Source organism: Asterias rubens, chromosome 5, assembly GCF_902459465.1.
Source record: "Asterias rubens chromosome 5, eAstRub1.3, whole genome shotgun sequence".
Classification (NCBI taxonomy): domain Eukaryota; kingdom Metazoa; phylum Echinodermata; class Asteroidea; order Forcipulatida; family Asteriidae; genus Asterias; species Asterias rubens.
In genome coordinates, this window is record NC_047066.1 from 4,002,057 (window position 1) to 4,024,700 (window position 22,644).

The 22,644-nt window shown below is 38.5% G+C and overlaps 2 protein-coding genes and 1 long non-coding RNA gene across 3 annotated transcripts in view; 2 read left to right on the forward strand and 1 right to left on the reverse strand.

Moving 5' to 3' along the window:
• Positions 1-15,492, forward strand: part of LOC117290913 (carbonic anhydrase 2-like) — a 56,277-nt gene extending 40,785 nt beyond the window's left edge. The window contains exons 7-8 of the mRNA XM_033772486.1: positions 4,113-4,273; positions 12,382-15,492. Of these exons, the coding sequence (XP_033628377.1) occupies positions 4,113-4,273; positions 12,382-12,594 (374 nt within the window). The 3' untranslated portion in view covers positions 12,595-15,492. The remainder of the gene's footprint in view (positions 1-4,112; positions 4,274-12,381) is intronic.
• On the forward strand, positions 5,539-8,322 carry LOC117290914 (THAP domain-containing protein 11-like). Its single transcript, XM_033772487.1, has 2 exons — positions 5,539-6,038; positions 6,957-8,322. The coding sequence occupies exons 1-2, from the start codon at positions 5,721-5,723 to the stop codon at positions 7,209-7,211; spliced, it is 573 nt and encodes a 190-aa protein (XP_033628378.1). The 5' UTR covers positions 5,539-5,720; the 3' UTR covers positions 7,212-8,322.
• Positions 13,372-19,633, reverse strand: LOC117290915. The gene is made up of 2 exons (XR_004519099.1): positions 19,585-19,633; positions 13,372-16,398 (listed from the first exon to the last, which is right to left on the reverse strand). It is a non-coding gene; the product is annotated as an uncharacterized LOC117290915 (long non-coding RNA).
• Between the last annotated feature and the right edge of the window lie 3,011 nt (positions 19,634-22,644).

The window sequence follows — 22,644 nt, forward strand, 5'->3', positions numbered from 1 at the left end:
CCTTTTTTTTACACTATTTTTTGTTTTTTTATTTTTGTTAAACACGTGTAACCATCTGTTCCATAAGACAATAATAGTGGATGCCTACCAGCAAATCTTGTTAGTATAATCCGACCCTGTTGTTCCGAAAAAAAATAAGTTTGCGGTGGGTTCAAACTGAAGAAATGGTGGCCTGTCTGATTTGAAATACTAAGCAGTCATCTTGAAAAAAAAATACAAAACTCGTCATCATGCACACTTACCTAACAATACAGGATCTATCAATATTCCATGCATACTAGAAAAACACAGGTTCATAACCATGGAAGTGGAAATAGAAACCTGAAACACCCCAGGCCTGGATGCTTCGTTTTTGAAAGGGCTAGGGCACCACATCTTTCTCCTTGGTAAAGGGCATCTTATGAGGAAATTGTAAATTTCTACTGGATCATTCCATGGGCACTACGGCAGGGGGAGGCAATTGCCTTTCTGTGCGTCAGTGAAGAATTGGGCCTACACCCCCAGCCCCCCTGCCAGTCTAAACACTCCAACTTTTCAGCTAATTAGCCAATGTTTGGTCTTCTAATTTATTCATTTGAATAAAAGTGCCAGAGAAAAGTGCAACAAAAACTCTGCAAAGTTTAGGGTACCTGGTCATTTCCTCACTTCATTGAAAGAAAAGAACCCTACACAATTTTATCAAACCTTAAAGACACTGGACACTATTGGTAATTGTCAAAGACCAGTCTTCTCACTTGGTGTATCTCAACATACAATGCATAAAATAACAAACCTGTGAAAATTTGAGCTAGATTGGTCGTCGGAGTTGCGAGATAACTATGAAAGAAAAAACACCCTTGTCACACGAAGTTGGGTGCTTTCAGATGGTTGATTTTGAGACCTCAAATTCTAAACTTGACGTCTCCAAATCAAATTCGTGGAAAATTACTTCTTTCTCGAAAACTATGTCACTTCAGAGGGAGCCGCTTCTCCCAATGTTTTATGCTATCAACCTCCTCCATTACTTGTGACCAAGTAAGGTTTTATGCTGATAATTATTTTGAGTAATTTTCAATAGTGTCCACTGCCTTTAAACCTTCATGAATTTCCAAGTTTTTCTCTCAATTTTAATGGCCTAGGTGTCTACCACACCTTGAGATGTAGGGTCGAAACGTTATGCCATTCACAAATGGTTGCAAACATTGCTTTTCCAAATCAATTGACCTATAGCAGCTACCTGGGGAGTATATACAAACTGTGCATGCTGAGTAAATAGAGCAGCAAGCTATCAATTACAAGAACCATGTCTAGCCCATCAGATTTACCTAAGCTATTATTACTCCCTCCTGGGCTTAAAGGCAGTGGACACTTGGTAATTGCTCGAAATAATTGTTAGCATAAAAAACCTTACATGGTAATGAACTATGTAGAGCTGTTGATAGTATAAAACATTGTGAGAAACAGCTCCCTCTGAAGTAACCTAGTTTTTGAGAAAGATGTAATTTTCCACTTAAATATTTGAGTTTGTATTTGAGACCTCGGAATTAGATTTTGAGGTCCCAATATTAAGCATTTGAAAGCACACAACTTCGTGGGATAAGGATGTTTTTTCTTCCATTATTATCTTGCAACTTCGACGACCAATTGAGTTCAAATTATCACAGGTTTGTTATTGTGTGCACATGTTGAGACACACCAAGTGAGAAGACTGGCCTTTGACAATTACCAAAGGTACCCAGTGTCTTTAAAGGCAATATTTCTTAGATCAGAAATTCAAACTACAATATGATAATAGGATACATTTTGGCAGGTCTGATATTTTATTGAGGCATGAATGAAGGCTATAAGCCTTTTTGAGGTATGGCGGACACAATGCTACAACACTGTAAAGTTGTGGTAAATTTGTGCGTATTGACCACTAGAAATAGAACGTGTGTTATTCTGTGAAGTGTGCATTTTAGGCGACGCGGCGTTTACACGTGAACCTAATTACCACAAACATGGTGAGCGTGGCATCAGTCGCAGCGTGTGACGCGTGCGTGCCATACCTCAAAAAGGATTATTGCCTTCATGACCCCGGTCATTGCTTTGGTATAGGATGTCGTGGCCGAGCAGATACGAGCACCGAACTCAACCTCTGGTGTTTCTGTTTCAGCAGAGTGTGGGTTTGAATTCCGGTCGTGACACTTGTGTCCCCGAGCAAGACACTTTACTATAATTGCTTCTCTCCACCCAGGGGTAAATGGGTACCTGTGAGGGCAGAGATGGTTCTTGTGGTTGGTTTAGCTTAGTGCACTACACATTTGGCAACACAGGCACTCTCCAGGGAGCCGAGATGGTTTAAGGCTTTGAAGTGTGGTCAAGAAAAATATATCAGTTTTTACCCCCCCCCCCAAAAAAAAAAAAAAAAAAAAGGGGTTACTGCAATCTTAGACATAACTGCTCTGGATTTTCAACGATATATCAAAAACGTGACCAACTTTTCAAATAATATTTTCACAGGGTTATTTTTATTGTTATCTTCATAAAGAACAATCGAATGGTTCCAAACATCAAAGTTATATTTGATCTCTATTGAAGTCCTTGAAAGTCATAAAAGCAGTGCATTTTGACACTGATGTCCAACACACACAGTGTGAATTTTGCATTGAAAGAAAAAATCAATGACCGTGTTAAACTGAGTGTTTTCACAAAGTGAATTGTTATAAATGGGCACAGGACTCTTGCATTTTTGATGAAGTAAACAAAAACATGTTGTGATTGAATGAAAATACACATCTCAGTTCTGTATGATTAATAGAGGCTAGAGGCTTGTTTGGTCGTTAATCTTGACAGTTAAGTAACTACGACAAATTTCCCCCTAAAATACAACAAGGCTGTATTGTCTTGTGTATTTATCAAATTTTGCCAGAAGCTACGAAGAATTTGGCCATAAAATGCGGTATGTTTATAGCCTTGAGTACTTTTTTGAACAATGTTTCCCTAGAATGCAAAAAAGCCTTGTGAACTTATCAAGTTTGATATGATATTACATTATTTTACATTAAAACTTTTTGGTTTATTTCATAATATAAAAAAAAAACATAAAACGGAATGTGCCATATGGCAACTTAAAGGTTGAATTACACTGGTACAATAAATATATATTCTTAAAAAGTAGCTTAAAACTCTAAAAAATTTGCTGTGAATCGCAACAAGGCTGTGTACAAATCAATTTTTGCCTGCATATTCTACAAATTTTGCCCTAAAATTCCAAAAGGCTGTATAGTGTTCTGCACTATTCAAAGTGAAAATGCAACAAATTTGCTCTCAAATATATAAGGCTATATTTTTTTTTAAAGAAAATGCAACAGAACTGCACTAAAAGGCAAAAATGCCATAGCCTTGTGCCAGAAACTACGACAAATTTTGCCATAAAATGCTGCAATTTATCCTAGTGTACTTTTGAACGTTGTTTCCTTAGAATGCAGAAAGGCCTTGTGAACTTATCAAATTTTATATTATAGTACATTGACTAACATTAAATTTATTGGTTTATCTATATTTTTTTTTAAAGAAAATGCAACAGAACTGCACTAAAAGGCAAAAATGCCATAGCCTTGTGCCAGAAACTACGACAAATTTTGCCATAAAATGCTGCAATTTATGGCCTAGTGTACTTTTGAACGTTGTTTCCTTAGAATGCAGAAAGGCGTTGTGAACTTATCAAATTTTATATTATAGTACATTGACTAACATTAAATTTATTGGTTTATCTTATTAAAAAACAACATTAAACCAAATGTACAATTGATAGGTTGAATTGCACTGGTACAATACATAAACATTCTTAAAAAGTAGCCTAAAACTTTTACAAATTTGCTGTAAAATGCAACAAGGCCTGTGTACTTATCAAATTTTCCCCCTGAAAATACAACAAATTATTCTGAAATGAGAGCACAAAGCACCCTCACTGAGATGATTGGACTGTACATGTAGCTGTTCTTTGTGCGTGAAAATGTGGGCGCCAGTGTAGCGTTTTGCGGTATGCAAGGGGTCCAATATCATTTTCTCTGAGGTCAATTAGTATCATGCCTGGAAGATTTTGATCTCTCTAAAACATTGATTCTGTACATGTCTTTGTTCTCCAATAGGTGACCATGAAGACCTCGCCACTCCCCTGATCTTTGGGGACATACTTCCCAGCAATTTGTCATCGTTCTACCGTTACAGTGGATCCTTAACCACCCCTACCTGCAACGAAGTGGTCGTATGGAATGTTTTCACCAACCCTATTTTAATCTCACAAGCACAAGTAAGTACCATTAATGTTCCTGAACAATTCTTTAAAGGCAGTGGACACTTTTGGCAATTACTCAAAATATTTTCACCATCAAACCTCACTTGGTAACGAGTAATGGGGAGCTGTTGATGGTATAAAACACTGTGAGAAACGGCTCCCTCTGAAGTGACATAGTTTTCGAGAAAGAAGTAATTTTCCAAGAATTTGATTTTGAGACCTCAGATTTAGAATTTGAGGTCTCGAAATCAAGCATCTGAAAGCACACAACTTCGTGTGACGAGGGTGTTTTTTTACTTTCATTATTATCTCGCAACTCTGATGACCAATCGAGCTCAAATGTTCACAAGTTTGTTATTTTATGCATATGTTGAGATACACCAAGTGAGAAGACTGGTCTTTGACAATTACCAATAGTGTCCAATGTCTTTAAAAGACATGTTGAACATTTTTCAACAGAAGTTTATACTACTATCATCACAGGCTTTAAAATAAGACACAGCGATTGCCGTGGTGCCCTGTGCCTTTGTAGACCTGCCAACATCTGTATCTCAGAAATAGGGACAAATTTGGACTGGGTTTTGTTGTCACATGAGGTGCAAATCGCAAAACTTTATACTTGGGGGGTCCAACTTTGCGTCACCTGCGATTTTTAGGGTCTTCAAAACTCAGAAACCAGGACTGTCCTGGGTATATCAGGACAGTTGGCAGGTCTGCTTTTGCTGTGTCGCCCTGTAAAGTTCCTGTACAAATTTACATTTTTCCTTATAGAGGTGCCCCCAGGCCCGGGTGCCCCTTACCAGAGGAAAATTGCCCCCTTTAAAAAGCAAAGTTCAAGGCCTGCTATCCATCAGGGCTAAATAACAACAAGGCCTGCTATCCATCAGGGCTAAATAACAACAACAAAAATGTTTTGTTCTTACACCAACCACATCCCCCTCTCGCACCCTCCAGGACCAATTTGTTTACTTGAGTTGCAAAATAAACAAAATTATAGAAAGGGTAAGTTTGAATATGGTATGCAATGACGTTTTAGTCGTTGTTCAAGATCACAAGTTAACAGAGATCTTGAGGTCATGAAAAGTTCAGTTCAATGAGCACCGATTATATGATTGGTTTGTTCTGGGTAAGCGGTCTGGTGCACGGGACATTCCAATCTTACTTGGTGCAGTCCAATAGGTGTACTATTGTCTAGTACGTATATAGACTTGGTCCCAGTCCAGTCTGTGATTGAGATTAGTGGTCTAATCATCGCGGTACCCGCTACTAAAGTAGAGGATTTGAACTACCTCGAGCCACTGGACAATCTCAGTGGTGTAGTTGGTAAGACACTGCTCTAGAATCACAAAGGTCAAGGGTTCAAATCCCATTCGAGTTATATGCCTGTGATTTTGTTTTCACTGAATTTTGTCTTCTTGCAACTCGAATGACCAATTGAGTCAAAATGTTCATGTGAGTGAACATGCCAGTGAGTTGCTGTGTGGTGGGCTGTGCGAATCAGAAGTTGAAAGGCAATCGTTTGTCCTTTTTCCGATTTCCCAAAACAAATCGTCACAAAAGAGGAGCGTGGAGGCGAGCAGTGGGTAGAGGTTGCGAGTGGGAATTGACGGGCAATGATCGTATTTGCGGGGAGCATTTTGTCGGAGGCTGGCCGAGTGATTTCCAAGAGGATGAGAAAAATCGACCAACATTGAACTTAAATGTCAAGGTTCTCAGCGATACCATACGTACCCAACAATCTGATCGTTGTCAACGTCTGGCGAGCCGTCAACAAACAATTGTAAGTAACATTGATTGACTTTAGTTTTTGCTTGAAAAAAAGTGACATTATATTATTGTTGGGCACCTACATGTAAGTTACAAATTTATTTGCTAATGTTTCAACTATAGTTAACACAACTGAACTACACCAATGAGTGTGTACATAAATCGTCTTCAAAATAATCAAAGTTTTACGACTACTGACAATAACTACCTAGTCAAATTTTCTTTGTTTCACCCGTTAAATTAGGATGAAGTTAATTGTCATTATTTGTGTCCTGCCTGGGATTAGCTCTTTACAAAAGAGTATTTATAAAACTTGAAAGGCTTCTTAAACCTTGGGGCTTTGATTTCTGATTGTTTTTGTTCGTGCTGAAGAGAAGATCATCGAACTTTGATCCATTACTGATTTGGTAAAAATAACCCAAAAGCTCTGATGTGGGAAACTTTACTTAGTGATATTTTACTTCCACCAGTATGCGCTAATCCGGGAAATCAGATGCTTGAACCGAAGTGTGATATAAAAAGCTATAGCCTACTACTAGCAGTTTTTATATTGCACTCTGCATATTGTCAGTGTCAATGCGTCAAGCTCCACAAACGGTCAGTGCAAAAATGACATTCTTAACTCGTTGGATATGGGACGCGAAGCACTATATTTTTTCTGTATGTCTAAGGCCGGTTTATACTTGGTGCAACTGCGCACACGCACCCATAGCAGCAAGCTTGCCAGGGTGAGCTGGCTGATTCAAATCCAATATCAGTTGGGACCGGGCAATCAAATAAATGTTATGAAGTCAAGTGATTATCATGTATCGATCGACTCAAGAGCAAGTTCCTGAGATAGCTCAACTACATGTAGCCTTTGTCACCGTACACCATAATAAGTTGAATAATTCAAACGTTTATCTGTTATTTTAAACATTTCTAATATCAGGATGAAGAATTTGAGAAGAAAAGGAAGAGAGAAGAGGAGGAACAGGCTGCTATGGAGCTAAGTTCATCACTGAATGCATCAGTGCATATGGATAGTTATGCCGCAACTCACCAAGAACTGCGTGATGAGGTCAAACGGCTTTCAGATGAGCTGAAGTCAAAGGAAAAGCAGTTCACATTGTCTACAAAAATAAAAGAAAACGACAAATACACCAAATTCTACACAGGTCTGCCAAACTGGGTCACGTTTGTATAGCTTTTTAATTTGTTACTGCCATTCACTCACAGGGTGAGATATAATCATGGGTGTATAGATAAGGAAACAGATGGATTAAGGAGACATATGAGGCTTTCACTTGAAGATCAACTTTTGGCAACTTTGATGCGATTGAAAGTTGGGTTGTTTTTGACAGACCTGTCAGATCGCTTCAGTGTATCTGTGTCTCATATGTTCTGAATAATCACTACTTGGGTCTTTCTGATGGAAAAAGTTCTATCTCCTTTTGAATTTGCCACCCACTATTGACATCATTAATCAGACATTACCTGGACAGTATTCAAAGTTTGAAAATAACGTTTTATAATAGACTGTACTGAACTATTCATTGAGACCCCTTCTAATTTCACTGCTCAGTCATTAACCTGGAGTTCTTATAAGCACCATAATACCGTCAAATTTCTTGTAACGATATCTCCAACAGGTTTTATTTCATATGTAAGTGAAGCGTGGGGAGGCAGAACATCAGATCGTACAATAACTGAAAAAAGTGGTTTCCTATCTCTTCTAAACAAGGGAGATCTTGTCTTAGCAGACAAAGGCTTTACAGTCGGTGACGGGGGGCATTTCTGAATATTCCGCCCTTTCTGAATTGTGTGTTTGGACAGTTTACTGTTGATGAAGTTTGCCAAACCCAAAACATTGCAGAGGTAAGGATACATGTTGAGCTGGCCATTGGAAGGGTCAAACAATTCCACATTTTGGACCCCAATATTCCTCTTTCTCTGAAAAGCTCACTCGGTACTATTTTTAAAGTTTGCTGTTATCTATCCAATTTGTCAGATCCTCTTGTGTTCTAAAACAGTGCAGCGTAAGTAACTGAAACTAACTTAGTACTCCACCCCTGGTGCAGAAGCGCTATATTTTTCTGTATTCCACTCACTTGTGTGATAACTTTTATTGTTGTCTAAATTGATAATATATTGGTAACATTTATTGAGCTAAGCAGGAGTGTAAATAAACTGTGAAACAGTGAATAAACTAATTTATTGCAATTAAATTGTTGTCTAAATTGATAATAAATTGGTAACATTTATGGACCCGAGCAGGAGTGTAAATAAACTGTGAAACAGTGAATAAACTAATTTATTGCAAGAAACAAAGAGGAACAAATTGCGTTTTGCTGTGATTGTTGGCTGTATGAAGTAACTTGTAAAACCTCACATCAATTGTAGTTCAGCTGCTAAACAAATTGTGCACTTTAATTATTTCATTCTTTAACCCAAAGTGCACAATCCTCCCCCCCCCCCCCCAATTTGGTCCTTTAGCAATTACATTATGGGGAAACTTTACAATCTATTCTACATGGTCACTTAATCCTCAGCATTTGTGGATCTAGTGAACACTTGTCCTAGGAGTTCAGGTAGAATTATTTGTCTGTACACATCAGCTGCATTTTCCACCATGGCCTTGCAAAACTTGGAATCCAGTTCAATTCTTTCAACAAATAAGTCTTTTAAAGTAAACACAACAAAGTCACAATACTGAGATTTGGACAAGAATATCTGGGTTTGAACTTGATAATGATAAGGGTGACTTCTGTTAAGCATTAATTGAAACTGAGCGCAAGCACATACATATGACAAGGTGATGCGCAGACTGCTGCCACCAGGGTCAAGTTCGAGCGAGGGACTATAAAGTCAACCCAATTGGGCAAGTTTGCCTGGTATACGTAGGTAACCATGGAACATTGACTAGTAGTGGTTGACTATAATGGTCGCTATACTGGGGCAAGTTAGAGTACGCGAACTTGCCCCAGTATAAATAGCAGAAATACAGGGGTAGGATCTGATCCCTTCATTCTATTGATGGATGGTTGTTCAGAAAAGACAAACCCCTGCTGGGACAATAGTGGGGACTTGTCACTTTGCAAAGGTCATGCAAAGGTTAATGCCTGCGGAACTATCATGTATGGCTATGTCCCCCACTAGACCATGGGTCCCTTCTAGGCTTGGACAACATGTGCATGTTGAAGGTATTTATGAATGGGAATCAAAGTGTGTTGAATCGGTTTTCAACCAGTGGTTTAATTAAACTCGCCGAGGCCTGGTTCTTGATAATTTACCTCGACTTCGTCTCGGTAAAATTATCAAGAACCAGGCCTCGTTGGGATTAAACCACTAGTTGAAAACCTCATCACCACACAGTGATTCCCTTATTTATCAACAACAATAGGATTCTACTGACCCAGTAGAAATTGCCTTGCGTCTTTGCCCTTTTAAAAACGAAGCATGCTTGTTAAGTTAAGGATTCCGAATTAAACGAATCTGTGTAGCAAAAAGAGGCATTACACAAAAGGATCCCTGGACCCCACCCATTTTTTTGTCCAAGACTTAAACGAATCCATTAAGCAAAGGAAGCATTTTAAGTGCCCACAACATCAAAGGTTTCTGTGAATCCCTTTGGGCACCTTATTAAATCTACACTCACCTCTTGTTAGTCTGTGGCTTATCCCCAGTTGTTACATCAGTGAACGCAATGAGAGAGTTCTTGTATATTTGGTTTGTGGTAACACCATGTGTGTATCTACTTGCAGGTAGAGTTTGTTCTTAGAGAATAAAATGATGAGCCAAAACAGGATTCGAACTGCCTCTAGCTACAGGGCAACCTCCAAAACAGGATTCGAACTGCCTCTAGCTACAGGGCAACCTCGGTATTCTAGTTAGTAAGACACTGCTCTAGAATTGCAAGGGTCGAGGGTTCAAATCCCACCCAAGTAATATGCCTGTGATATTTTATCACAGGACTCGGGAAAGTACTGAGTATACAGTGCTCACACACATCGGTGTATGGGTAAAAACCAAAATTAAAATTCCTGTGATATTTCACAGGACTCGGGAAAGTACTGAGTATACAGTGCTCACACACATCGGTGTATGGGTAAAAACCAAAATTAAAATTCCTGTGATATTTCACAGGACTCGGGAAAGTACTGAGTATACAGTGCTCACACACATCGGTGTATGGGTAAAAACCAAAATTAAAATTCCTGTGATATTTCACAGGACTCGGGAAAGTACTGAGTATACAGTGCTCACACACATCGGTGTATGGGTAAAAACCAAAATTAAAATTCCTGTGATATTTCACAGGACTCGGGGAAGTACTGAGTATACAGTGCTAACACACATTGGTGTTTGGGTAAAAAAAAAATATATTCTTTATCCCCGATGCAAATTTAACATCTACTATTAAAATTAATACTCTTTATCCCCAATGCAAATCCAACATCTTTATAGGCTTTGTTTTGACAGGCTTCTTAGAGTTCATCTCTCAGCACCTTCACATACCTGGAACTTCATCTTTGAAAGGGCAATTGGCTGACTTTAGTTTGCAAAGGGCATGGCAATTGGACAATCTTAAAGTCAATAGGAAACTTTTAGAGGGACACCAAGGCCAAAGACCATGGGCAACAATGGTATCTGTGGACTGAATGTAGTTCTAGGCCTGATTCAGATGATGTTTTGAGCGAGCCAAACTTATCATCCAATCAATCAATCAATCAATCAACATTTATTTCCATACAAACGCAATATACAAATGCAAACAATAGGATGTTACAAGACTGAAAACTGTATGGAGGCATGGCCCATTAAAGCAAAGCTTGTAAGCTGGGATGCCTTTTACAAAACAAAGGAAGGTAATAAGATCATTTAAATTATAAAACAAAGCGTATAGTAACAACAATAACATCAAAACGAGATGGATAAACGAAACGCAAAAACAAAACACCCAACCAGACAAACAAACACCTCAAACTAACACCTCAAACAAAACCAAACAAACAAACAATACAAATACCACAATACGGCCACGATGATAGAACTAAACCAAAATTATGACAGAATCACAACTATGTTACATAATGGGAGACACAGCGTAGAACTTCAGACACAACAAAGGCAACTGCTGTCATGCTTTTTTTTGTAGTCCACCATGTATTATGCCTGTTTCCTTTTCCTTTTTGCAATCTTTCAACAGGAAATGTCCTTGTGCTAGGAATTTATCTCTCCCTATTGCTTGCTTTTGCGATTTAAGTGTCTTTTATTTTCTGTATTTTTATCAACGTGTATGTTTTTTTGTTGGAGGGGTCTGGGAGGGCACGTCGCTTTGATGAAAGTTTTTAAAACTTTTGCCTTGCCCTGGACGGCCCCTGCCAACAAAGAATTATGTCCGAAGATTTAAAATAAAATATAAAATAAAATAAAATACTATATAAGAAACTCTCTATAATGTTTCAGTGCATTATAACTACATGAATTGGTTGTTTGATTTGGTGTATCTCGTCGTGCATTCAAAATAATGCACACAAGTACATAGTACTTATTTTCGCTCTATATTTGTTCAGTAAATTTTCAAAACTATTGTCATTATTTAACTCACTCTGCTAGGCTATATATATCTTTGAAACTGACACGGAAGCCCATTTCATACATACTTCTTTGGAATGCTAAAGAAATGTGGACATTACAGGGCTGTTGTCGTTGGACTGATGCACATTCGTTGCAAATTCGATGCAAATTTTTGACGTCAAATTCTAGTATTGCATTTGCATTCGCAGAAACTATGAACCAGGCTTTACTCTGTTAAAAAACAAAAACAATTATTCAACTTGAAATGTTTGAACTCTTTGATTCAAGGTCAGTTCTGCGATGCTCATATTTGGGGGCAGTTATTACTACCTCTTGAACTGTATGTAGGTAGCCATTAGCGTTGTTGCTCTGGCTTTGCATAACTGAAACCACTTTAACTTGGCAAACCATATGAAGGAATTAATTGTAGAGCATTTGTAGTTATTTGATGTTTTACATTTTTACTACGACAAACCACACCCGTTCTGATTGATGCATTGCACATAGCGTCATCGACTGCTATATTTGATGATAAGCGTTGGAAAATTGCAGGCGTGTACGCTGTGCGCACCACTCTCAGCCAATGATAGGCCTTTCACGTTTCACATTTCATTAAAGATGGTGGTCAATGACGTCATCTGCAATCCATCTAATTCGAACCATCCAAAAGTTTTCAATCTAAGTAGAAGTAAATTTACTGCTTTATAGATTATGTATTTTTTTTAAATAAATGGTTGACTTTTCTGTAAAGACTCTCTAACCTTTCTTTCCTTCCTGTCCCTTGTCATCTTTTTCAGATGGACATGTTCCGCAGCTTGAACAAGAATGAACTGGGAGACGCCGTGAACGAGACGTACGCGGATACATTCCGCCCAGTCCAGCCCCTGAACGGGCGAACAGTCTACCTGAACGACCTCAATGCACTACCACGCGGCTCAGGTAGCTTGATCTCCCCCGTGACGCTAGGTTCTGTAGTCGCCTTTGTATTAGCGACAGTACTATTGAAGTAGGACAAGTGAAATCTAGGCCATTGCTTGAGGGTTGTATTAACTCTTGCAGTCTGTTTGTTTGTCCCTTTTTTCAGACATTTTTGAACATAAAACATGACACTCGCGGGCCCAATTTCTTGACTCTGCTTATCGCTGAATGCTGTGCTTACAATCACCATTCTTCGCTTACGTGCAAACCTGAATTTATGCAATTAGCTGTGTAAGTGTAGAATGCCTCGAGTACGCACGCACACAAGCCAAAATTCACCACTAACCTGTGAAAAAAAACGCTTGCCGTGGGCACAGAATTCCCTACTTCCTTAAGCGGTGATTCTTTGCTTGCGGAAAGCAGATCCATGACATTTGGCCCTGCAGTGGAAACTTCTGAAAGTACTTAACATTTTGTTTGTTTTTTTTTACTAAAAAAATTAGAAGGATTTGAAACTTTGCACGATACAGTAAGGTTTGCGGTTACCAACATGTAATGATAACCTCTAATTTAGTTGGGGTAGTTCTGACCAATGTTTCTTTTTAGATCCACCCCAACTCAATTAGAGATTATCATAACATGGTTTTACCACAAACCTTACTGTATTACTTAACAATGCTCACTTTTATCCACCCCCAAAATGAGCTGATCTGTTAAGACTGTCCGCAAGAGTTCTGGACCATTCTGAGTATGATAGACACTCTTGACCAGATTCTCGTGAACAAAGCTTTTTGTTTAAAAAAAAAAAACGTACTATTTTATAGTGGGTGTGGTTTATTCTTTAAGTGAGTTTGAAGTACTTGTATTTATGTTTTTTTTATATTTAATATACAGCCAACCCTGGAGACGGTGGTCAATAATCTCACAGTATGTACCGGTGAATAAGGCACTTTACAATGCCAGTCTTTATTTGTAGATCTTTAGTTGTAAATCAAACCCTGTGTTGACAATTCTACAAGGCAATAAAGTTGATATAATTTGTGGTGGCAGTTTAATATTTGAGGTCATTAATTGGTTCAAAATCCACTTATTTATTATTATTATCATTATTATGACACACGTATTATGGAATGACTTGCCCTCAGTACCACTTTTTAATTTCATACTTTGGTTTACCGGAGGGGCGAATTCTTTTAAAATTCTTCTGCTTTATGAAGTTTCCCATCCCTCTGTTCACTCCCATGTTACTGGGAACGGTTCAAGCAGTTGCACAGCCTGCCGCATTTACAGCACTTTCTGCCTGATAAAGACCGTATTGAATATAGTTGCCATCTTGTAGGGCAAACCGTATACGCGTCTAAACGCGTACATCAATGAACCACACAGCATGCAGTATTCGGTTTGATTTCTGCGGCACATGCACGCGCAGTAGCGCCATCGTGTTGGGCAGATATTTGAACGGTGATGTCATATTCAATATGGTCTATTGAGAGTCAATAATACCACCTTTTACCATTTTCCTAGTAGGTGAGTTTCAATACATCTTGGGATGGTTTGACCTCACAGTTTTATGTTTTTTTTGTACAGGCGGCACTTATTCCATTGTAACTTTTGTTTAAAAAATTCTTTGATCCATCTGATTAACATTGCTGCACGTTGTTATTAAATTATTATGGTACAGACAGCAGTGGGTGTCTTGTTTTCCAGCACGGCAATCAAATTGACATTGACCAAAAAGAAGAGCAATGCCTCCCACCGCCACCTTTTGCTTTCTTGAGAGCATTTTTCCCCCCATCATCAGAAACCTGGATTTCTTGACTTGAGATCCGTTATTGCAATGGGTTGCCATTAAACCAAAGGTGCACCCATGATTTGAGACGTAACAAGTAGGCCTAAAGGTTGCCATTAAAAAAATCACACCCATGATTTGAGTGGTCTCACCTTCCAGCTTTGTGGAGCCGGGGTCGATGCACTGTGTGGATTGGATTTACAGGCCCATTCCTGATTGTGCTGGTTTTCGCTGGATTCTTTCTCTGGGGTTTTCCACCCAAATTCCACCTTTGGGACCATGGTTCGAATCCCACTGGGGATGCACTGTGTGGATTGGATTTACAGGCCCATTCCTGATTGTGCTGGTTATCGCTGGATTCTTTCTTTGGGGTTTTCCACCCAAATTCCACCTTTAGGACCATGGTTCGAATCCCACTGGGGATGCACTGTGTGGATTGGGTTTACAAGCCTTTCCTGATGGTGTGGGTTTTCCTTAGATTATCTCTCTGGGGTTTCTCCCACATCTAAAACTGAATCTTCCTTTCTTGTCTTCTCCATTTGGTTAGTGGCTAGTACAGTAATTAGGTTTGCTTTTCTGATAATCCCAGGCATCGCAACAAAATAAATAAACAAAAACTGGACGACCTTTTCACAGTGTTAGGTCCTACAGCATCAATGTCAAAGTTTGAGGCTTAATCAATACACTCCTCCTTCATAACACTAAGCCACTTAGGTTAATCAGATAGCAATAGATAAACTAGAAAACGATGAGTCGGCTAACTCAACTACCCTCAATCTAGATCAATCAGCAATTTGCAGTCTCGTAATACATAAACAATAGTTTGAGTTGTTAACATCGGACCCCTTTGGACTCCTGACCTTATCCCCTTTAATGCGCTCCTGTAGACTTTACTCCAAATAAAAATAACATTGTTAATAGCACTGTTAATAACCCGTTTCATTAGAAAGACATTACTTTGGTGATGTGGTTTTTATGGGATAAAAGGCTATACTTGTGGCGTGTTTTTGACAATGATGGGTGTACCCCACAAAGTTTGACGCACCCCACAAAGTGCTTAACAAGAAATATTCAAGGAAAGGTATCAAAGACAACCCCTGGGGAAAGTCAACAATGTCGCTCCACTAAACAATTTGAAAGTACAATAGGGGATTTGAGTCATTGCATGGTGAGGTTTCAATAAATATTATGTTTGCTGTAACATATCATGTGTGTATATTCATTTTTGTGTAATACTTGCATATTCAATTATTAATTATGAGTTGAAACCAATGATTCTTTTCAAAACCACCCCAACTCATTTAGAGATTATCATAACGTGGTGTTACCGCAGACCATTCGTATCAAATGTTCAAATTAACGAACCCTATTTCATTTTCGGACTTAACGACGCCCTGTTATGGGAAATTTGTGCGTTCGGGCTACCGAACCTTCGGCGGACTATTGAACCTTCAACATTCGGACTATTACGGAGACCTTCGGACTATCGGGCGGACACCGATCAATCACGGTTCTTTTGAGAACTGTCATGCTTTACATTCTACCGCGGAGTTTTAGATGTTTTGGTTCGGGAGACTTCTCAGTTCTGAAAAGAACTGCCTGCGTTTTTAACTATAGGCCTACTACCATGGGCGGAAGGTAGAAAATCGGCCGTGACTGTGGTCTTTCGTTTCAAGTATTGTTTGAAGCTTTGCATTGTTTGGGGAAATATGAAGAAAGGCTAAAATAAATAGTAAACTTGCGGGTACAACCATTTGTACATGTCTTATGAATCAGTGATGGCTCTGAAAAGAGCTGGTTTGGTCTCTTTTCAGAGCCAACACTCACTCAAAAGAGATTTATATTACACATGTTTTACCCGCAGATTTACTATTTATTTAAAGTTCCATCTTCTTACTTTAGTTTTAATTTGAAAGTAGACCTATTGTGGTGCGATTCGCTAAGTACCGGTAAGCGTTATAGGCTACTAAAACATAAACGAGTATGGATTGATCAAAGTGTCAGAACAGCCGATCATTGGGTAAATATATTACAGTGTTTTTATTTCCTTTTCTACGCTACCTTAGGTCCTTCCTTGCGGATATTTGTTTTCCGCGATGTCATTGACCTCACGACAAATGGAAAACAAAACAAAAACAGTAAAAACAAATTGAAACCCGATCACATTAAAGCCTATAAATTATGATTTTTTTTTTCAATCGGGTAATTTATTTATATCACAGTTCCAGATTTCAAAGGGGCCCGTAATCAGTAACAATCCCCTCGATCCACTAAAACTAAAGTTAGTAGTCTTGGCCGATTTCTCTGCCCACCAGCCGTCGATTTCACCAAACTCTTCCTAACTTAGAATTAATCTTAGGACTTAGGACGAGGTAAGTTCCTTATCCGAAAACTCGTTTAGTTCCTAGTTTTTCAGAACTGAGAAGTCTCCCGAAATCCGAAAAACCTACTCCTGCGGCAAATAGCAGTAGAATTTAAAGCAAGACAATTTCTTAAAAGAACATAATCTACCCAGCAAGAAAAACACATACACGGTGTTACCGCAAACCTATAGTAATAATTGTATTGATCTCAAAATGCAACGCCACAAATTCCATTCAGTGATTTCACTCATTGTCCTGCCAAAATAACATGAATGTTTATGTTCGTGCTGTCTGCCCGAACCTCAATTTATTTGGTTCCACATTGATATACACAACTTGACTGCAAATTGCAGCCTTGATCTTTACACACAATAAAATAAAACGGGGAATAAATCAAACTGTTTGTGCGATTTACTTCTCACGCAACTTGATCCTGAAGATTGTCAAGGTCCATTGGCCACTGTTTAAATTAACGGCACTTTGTGGTTTTGCTTATACCCATTCAAAACCTACAAAATATATGATGATACGTACGTCACCACAAGCTGTTCCTCTATACCATGATATTTGCACAAAATTGTTAAAGACACTGGACACTATTGGTAATTGTCAAAGACCAGTATTCTCACTTGTTTATATCTCAACATATATGCATAAAATAACAAACCTGGGAAAATTTGAGCTCAATTGTTCGTCAAAGTTGCGACATAATGATGAAAGAAAAAACACTCTTGTCACACGAAGTTGTGTGCTTTCAGATGCTAAATTATGAGGTCTCGAAATCAAATTCGTCGAAAAATTACTTCTTTCTCGAAAACTACGTTACTTCAGAGGGAGCCGTTTCTCACAATGTTTTATACTATATCAACAGCTCTCCATTACTCGTTATCAAGTAAGGTTTTATGCAAATAAATATTTTGAGTAATAACCAATAGTGTCCACTGCCTTTAATGTTGGGAAAACTGGAAATATCTCATTTTAATTTTGGACGATCTAAAGCTAAACTTAGGGGCATTATTGCTCTCTTTTAAAAAATGGTGTATACCCCCTAAAATGTTCACCCTTTAGCTGATTTCAAAGCTGGGCATGCTCTTGTTACAGCTTTGTTGGAGCAGTGTTTTATCATTGTTTCGTCACCGTCAAACAAAGACCAGGGCTGATGTGCTGGTTTTCGCTGGATTCTTTCTCTGGGGTTTTCCACCCAAATTCCACCTTTAGGACCATGGTTCGAATCCCACTGGGGATGCACTGTGTGGATTGGGTTTACAAGCCTTTCCTGATGGTGTGGGTTTTCCTTAGATTATCTCTGTGGGGTTTCTCCCACATCTAAAACTGAATCTTCCTTTCTTGTCTTCTCCATTTGGTTAGTGGCTAGTACAGTAATTAGGTTTGCTTTTCTGATAATCCCAGGCATCGCAACAAAATAAATAAACAAAAACTGGACGACCTTTTCACAGTGTTAGGTCCTATACAGCATCAATGTCGAAGTTTGAGGCTTAATCAATACACTCCTCCTTCATAACACTAAGCCACTTAGGTTAATCAGATAGCAATAGATAAACTAGAAAACGATGAGTCGGCTAACTCAACTACCCTCAATCTAAATCAATCAGCAATTTGCAGTCTCTTAATACATAAACAATAGTTTGAGTTGTTAACATCGGACCCCTTTGGACTCCTGACCTTATCCCCTTTAATGCGCTCCTGTAGACTTTACTCCAAATAAAAATAACATTGTTAATAGCACTGTTAATAACCCGTTTCATTAGAAAGACATTACTTTGGTGATGTGGTTTTTATGGGATAAAAGGCTATACTTGTGGCGTGTTTTTGACAATGATGGGTGTACCCAACAAAGTTTGACGCACCCCACAAAGTGCTTAACAAGAAATATTCAAGGAAAGGTATCAAAGACAACCCCTGGGGAAAGTCAACAATGTCGCTCCACTAAACAATTTGAAAGTACAATAGGGGATTTGAGTCATTGCATGGTGAGGTTTCAATAAATATTATGTTTGCTGTAACATATCATGTGTGTATATTCATTTTTGTGTAATACTTGCATATTCAATTATTAATTATGAGTTGAAACCAATGATTCTTTTCAAAACCACCCCAACTCATTTAGAGATTATCATAACGTGGTGTTACCGCAAACCATTCGTATCAAATGTTCAAATTAACGAACCCTATTTCATTTTCGGACTTAACGACGCCCTGTTATGGGAAATTTGTGCGTTCGGGCTACCGAACCTTCGGCGGACTATTGAACCTTCAACCTTCGGACTATTACGGAGACCTTCGGACTATCGGGCGGACACCGATCAATCACGGTTCTTTTGAGAACTGTCATGCTTTACATTCTACCGCGGAGTTTTAGATGTTTTGGTTCGGGAGACTTCTCAGTTCTGAAAAGAACTGCCTGCGTTTTTAACTATAGGCCTACTACCATGGGCGGAAGGTAGAAAATCGGCCGTGACTGTGGTCTTTCGTTTCAAGTATTGTTTGAAGCTTTGCATTGTTTGGGGAAATATGAAGAAAGGCTAAAATAAATAGTAAACTTGCGGGTACAACCATTTGTACATGTCTTATGAATCAGTGATGGCTCTGAAAAGAGCTGGTTTGGTCTCTTTTCAGAGCCAACACTCACTCAAAAGAGATTTATATTACACATGTTTTACCCGCAGATTTACTATTTATTTAAAGTTCCATCTTCTTACTTTAGTTTTAATTTGAAAGTAGACCTATTGTGGTGCGATTCGCTAAGTACCGGTAAGCGTTATAGGCTACTAAAACATAAACGAGTATGGATTGATCAAAGTGTCAGAACAGCCGATCATTGGGTAAATATATTACAGTGTTTTTATTTCCTTTTCTACGCTACCTTAGGTCCTTCCTTGCGGATATTTGTTTTCCGCGATGTCATTGACCTCACGACACTGTTGTGGGATGCCACTATACCTGGGGTGGATTTCACAAAGGTAGTCCTACTTTAGGACTAGTCCTAGGCAATGCTAAGAAAGAGATAGGACTGGTCCTATAAGTTAGGACCAGTAACCCATCCTAACTTAGGACTGGTCCTATCTCTAAGCATTGCCTAGGACTAGTCCTAAGTTTACCCACGGGTACCTACGGGTACTAAGGGATTGTATTTTCCAGAAATTCACATGATTCTGAGTGATACGAGCAAAAGGAAATGCCAGAGGTCAGGTGCGAAATATGACTGAAATTTTCCAAATAAAGGCAGTGGACACTATTGGCAATTACTCACAATAATTATAAGCATTAAAGGGAAGGTACACGTTTGGTAATTACTCAAAACAAATATTAACTTAAAAACTGACTTGGTAACGAGCATTGGGGAGCTGTGGGTAGTATAAAACATTGTGAGAAACGGCTCCCTCTGAAGTAACGTAGTTTTTGAGAAAGAGGTAATTTCTCACTAAAATAATAAAATACTTCTATTTTTTTCTAGCTAGAAGTCTTTTATTCCAATCTGAAAGCACACAAATTCTTCCAGCAAGGGTGTTTTTTTCTTTCATCATTTTCTCGCAACTCCGATGACCAATTGAGCTCAAATTTTCACAGGTTTGTTATTTTAGAAGACTGGTCTTTGACAATGTGTACTTTCCCTTTAAAAGGCAATCAGGGCTCAATTGCATAAAGCCTGCATAAGCACAACAGTTTGCTAAGCACAGAATAGTTACGCATACTAGAAACAGGTTACCAGCCAAAACTAGTTTGAGTTTCCATTGTTGCGGCTGGTGGCCCTCTGAATTCGTGCTCCAAACCAAAAATCTAATTAGAGTGTGGGCTAATTTTGTGACAAAGAATTTCAACTGCCGTGATCTTCTTTGCCAGTTATTGCCTAAACTCAATGTTCCTTTGAAATCTTGACGAGTAGCGAAGATTGCCAGCAAATTACCAGATAAATTTGTCTCGGTGAACAATTCCGATGGACAATGTCATCGGATTGACAATGCAGCATCAATGACCGAGGCTTATTAAGGAGATAGCCATTCCAGCTATCTGTTCAATTCAAAGCAGATTAATCAAAATCAATTTGCCACCAACTTTATTGCACAAAGAAAATCTCAAGAACTAAAAATAGACGACTGGCTAAAACATTCACGCATGCTTTGTGTAAACCTATTCCATTTTGCTGGATACGCAGCATGGTCACCCTCCCCCCCCCCCCTTATTTTATGTGTTCGTGGAATCTCGGAAATTCTTTAGATGCATTAATTATTTGTATTTTATATCACTCAAATATAAAAAGATGTCAGGCCTGAAGCCTTTGTTAGGCATCTGAAAGCACACAAACTTGTCCCAGAAACGTGTTTTTCTGTCATTTCTTGCAACTTCGATGACCATGCGTCAAAATTTTCACAGTCTTTGTATTTTAGGCATGAGAGAATGTTAGGACATACCAAGTGATAATACTGGTACTTGGTCATTTAAGAAACCTTGGGGTATTTTGTCTATGTTTGTTGTCTTAGCATCATCATCCGATTTACTCATCTCATGCTTGCGATGTCATCTTCAGTTTGTTTCTCTCTAACGTCAATACTCTGCATGCTTGGTCCATCCTTAGAATGCGAAGAATTCGCCCACCAAGGGAGATTCGATAGCAAAAGGAATAGACTCACAGATGCGAGATTGGAAATATGAATCTGAACGAAATGCATTCGAGTTAGAAGTCACGGCTGTACAAATTTATGAGCAAAATATAGATGAGAGAATTGCTGTCGGGTGGCAACGTTCATCGAACTTTGAGCAAAGGTTCAATTTTAGGGGTTACAAGGGGTGCATTTATTGTTTTCTTTTTAGAGGGGAACTCTATACATACAATACAATAAATTTGAAACTGTGCCCGTTTGCATTTCTCAAGAAATTTGCACACTGTTGGTTATTGTTCAAAATATTTGCTTGAAAGCGTCCTTGGTATCGAGCAATGAGGGTAGATTATTGTTAAAAACAGCTCCATGTGAAGTTAAGTAGTTTTTGAGACAGAAGTTATTTTGTCACTCCTATTAAAAGTCTTCGAGCCTGTTTGGGCATCTGAAAGGTAAAAGCACACATATTTGTGCAATAATGTTGTTTTTCCGTAGTGATTATTCTCTTGCAACCTCGATGACCAATTGATTCCAATTGTTCACAGATTTGTTATTTTATGCATACATATGTTGGGATATAAGTGAGAATACTGGATTGGTAGTTACCAAAGGTGTCCAGTCCCTCTAAACAATAACTAGCTCCTTTTCTTGCTATGCCATTTTTTATTTTTTTTTTATTTGACTTGAATGTTAAAACCGTGGAAAATGGAAAACAAAACAAAAACAGTAAAAACAAATTGAAACCCGATCACATTAAAGCCTATAAATTATGATTTTTTTTTTCAATCGGGTAATTTATTTATATCACAGTTCCAGATTTCAAAGGGGCCCGTAATCAGTAACAATCCCCTCGATCCACTAAAACTAAAGTTAGTAGTCTTGGCCGATTTCTCTGCCCACCAGCCGTCGATTTCACCAAACTCTTCCTAACTTAGAATTAATCTTAGGACTTAGGACGAGGTAAGTTCCTTATCCGAAAACTCGTTTAGTTCCTAGTTTTTCAGAACTGAGAAGTCTCCCGAAATCCGAAAAACCTACTCCTGCGGCAAATAGCAGTAGAATTTAAAGCAAGACAAGTTCTTAAAAGAACATAATCTACCCAGCAAGAAAAACACATACACGGTGTTACCGCAAACCTATAGTAATAATTGTATTGATCTCAAAATGCAACGCCACAAATTCCATTCAGTGATTTCACTCATTGTCCTGCCAAAATAACATGAATGTTTATGTTCGTGCTGTCTGCCCGAACCTCAATTTATTTGGTTCCACATTGATATACACAACTTGACTGCAAATTGCAGCCTTGATCTTTACACACAATAAAATAAAACGGGTAATAAATCAAACTGTTTGTGCGATTTACTTCTCACG

What these genes read in the sequence shown, in the direction of transcription:
- LOC117290914 (XM_033772487.1), top strand. Translation starts at nt 5,721, where the DNA reads ATGCCAGTGAGTTGCTGTGTGGTGGGCTGTGCGAATCAGAAGTTGAAA. An exon ending in CGAGCCGTCAACAAACAATT is followed by an intron (nt 6,039 to 6,956) that starts GTAAGTAACATT and finishes TTCTAATATCAG; the next exon opens with GATGAAGAATTTGAGAAGAA.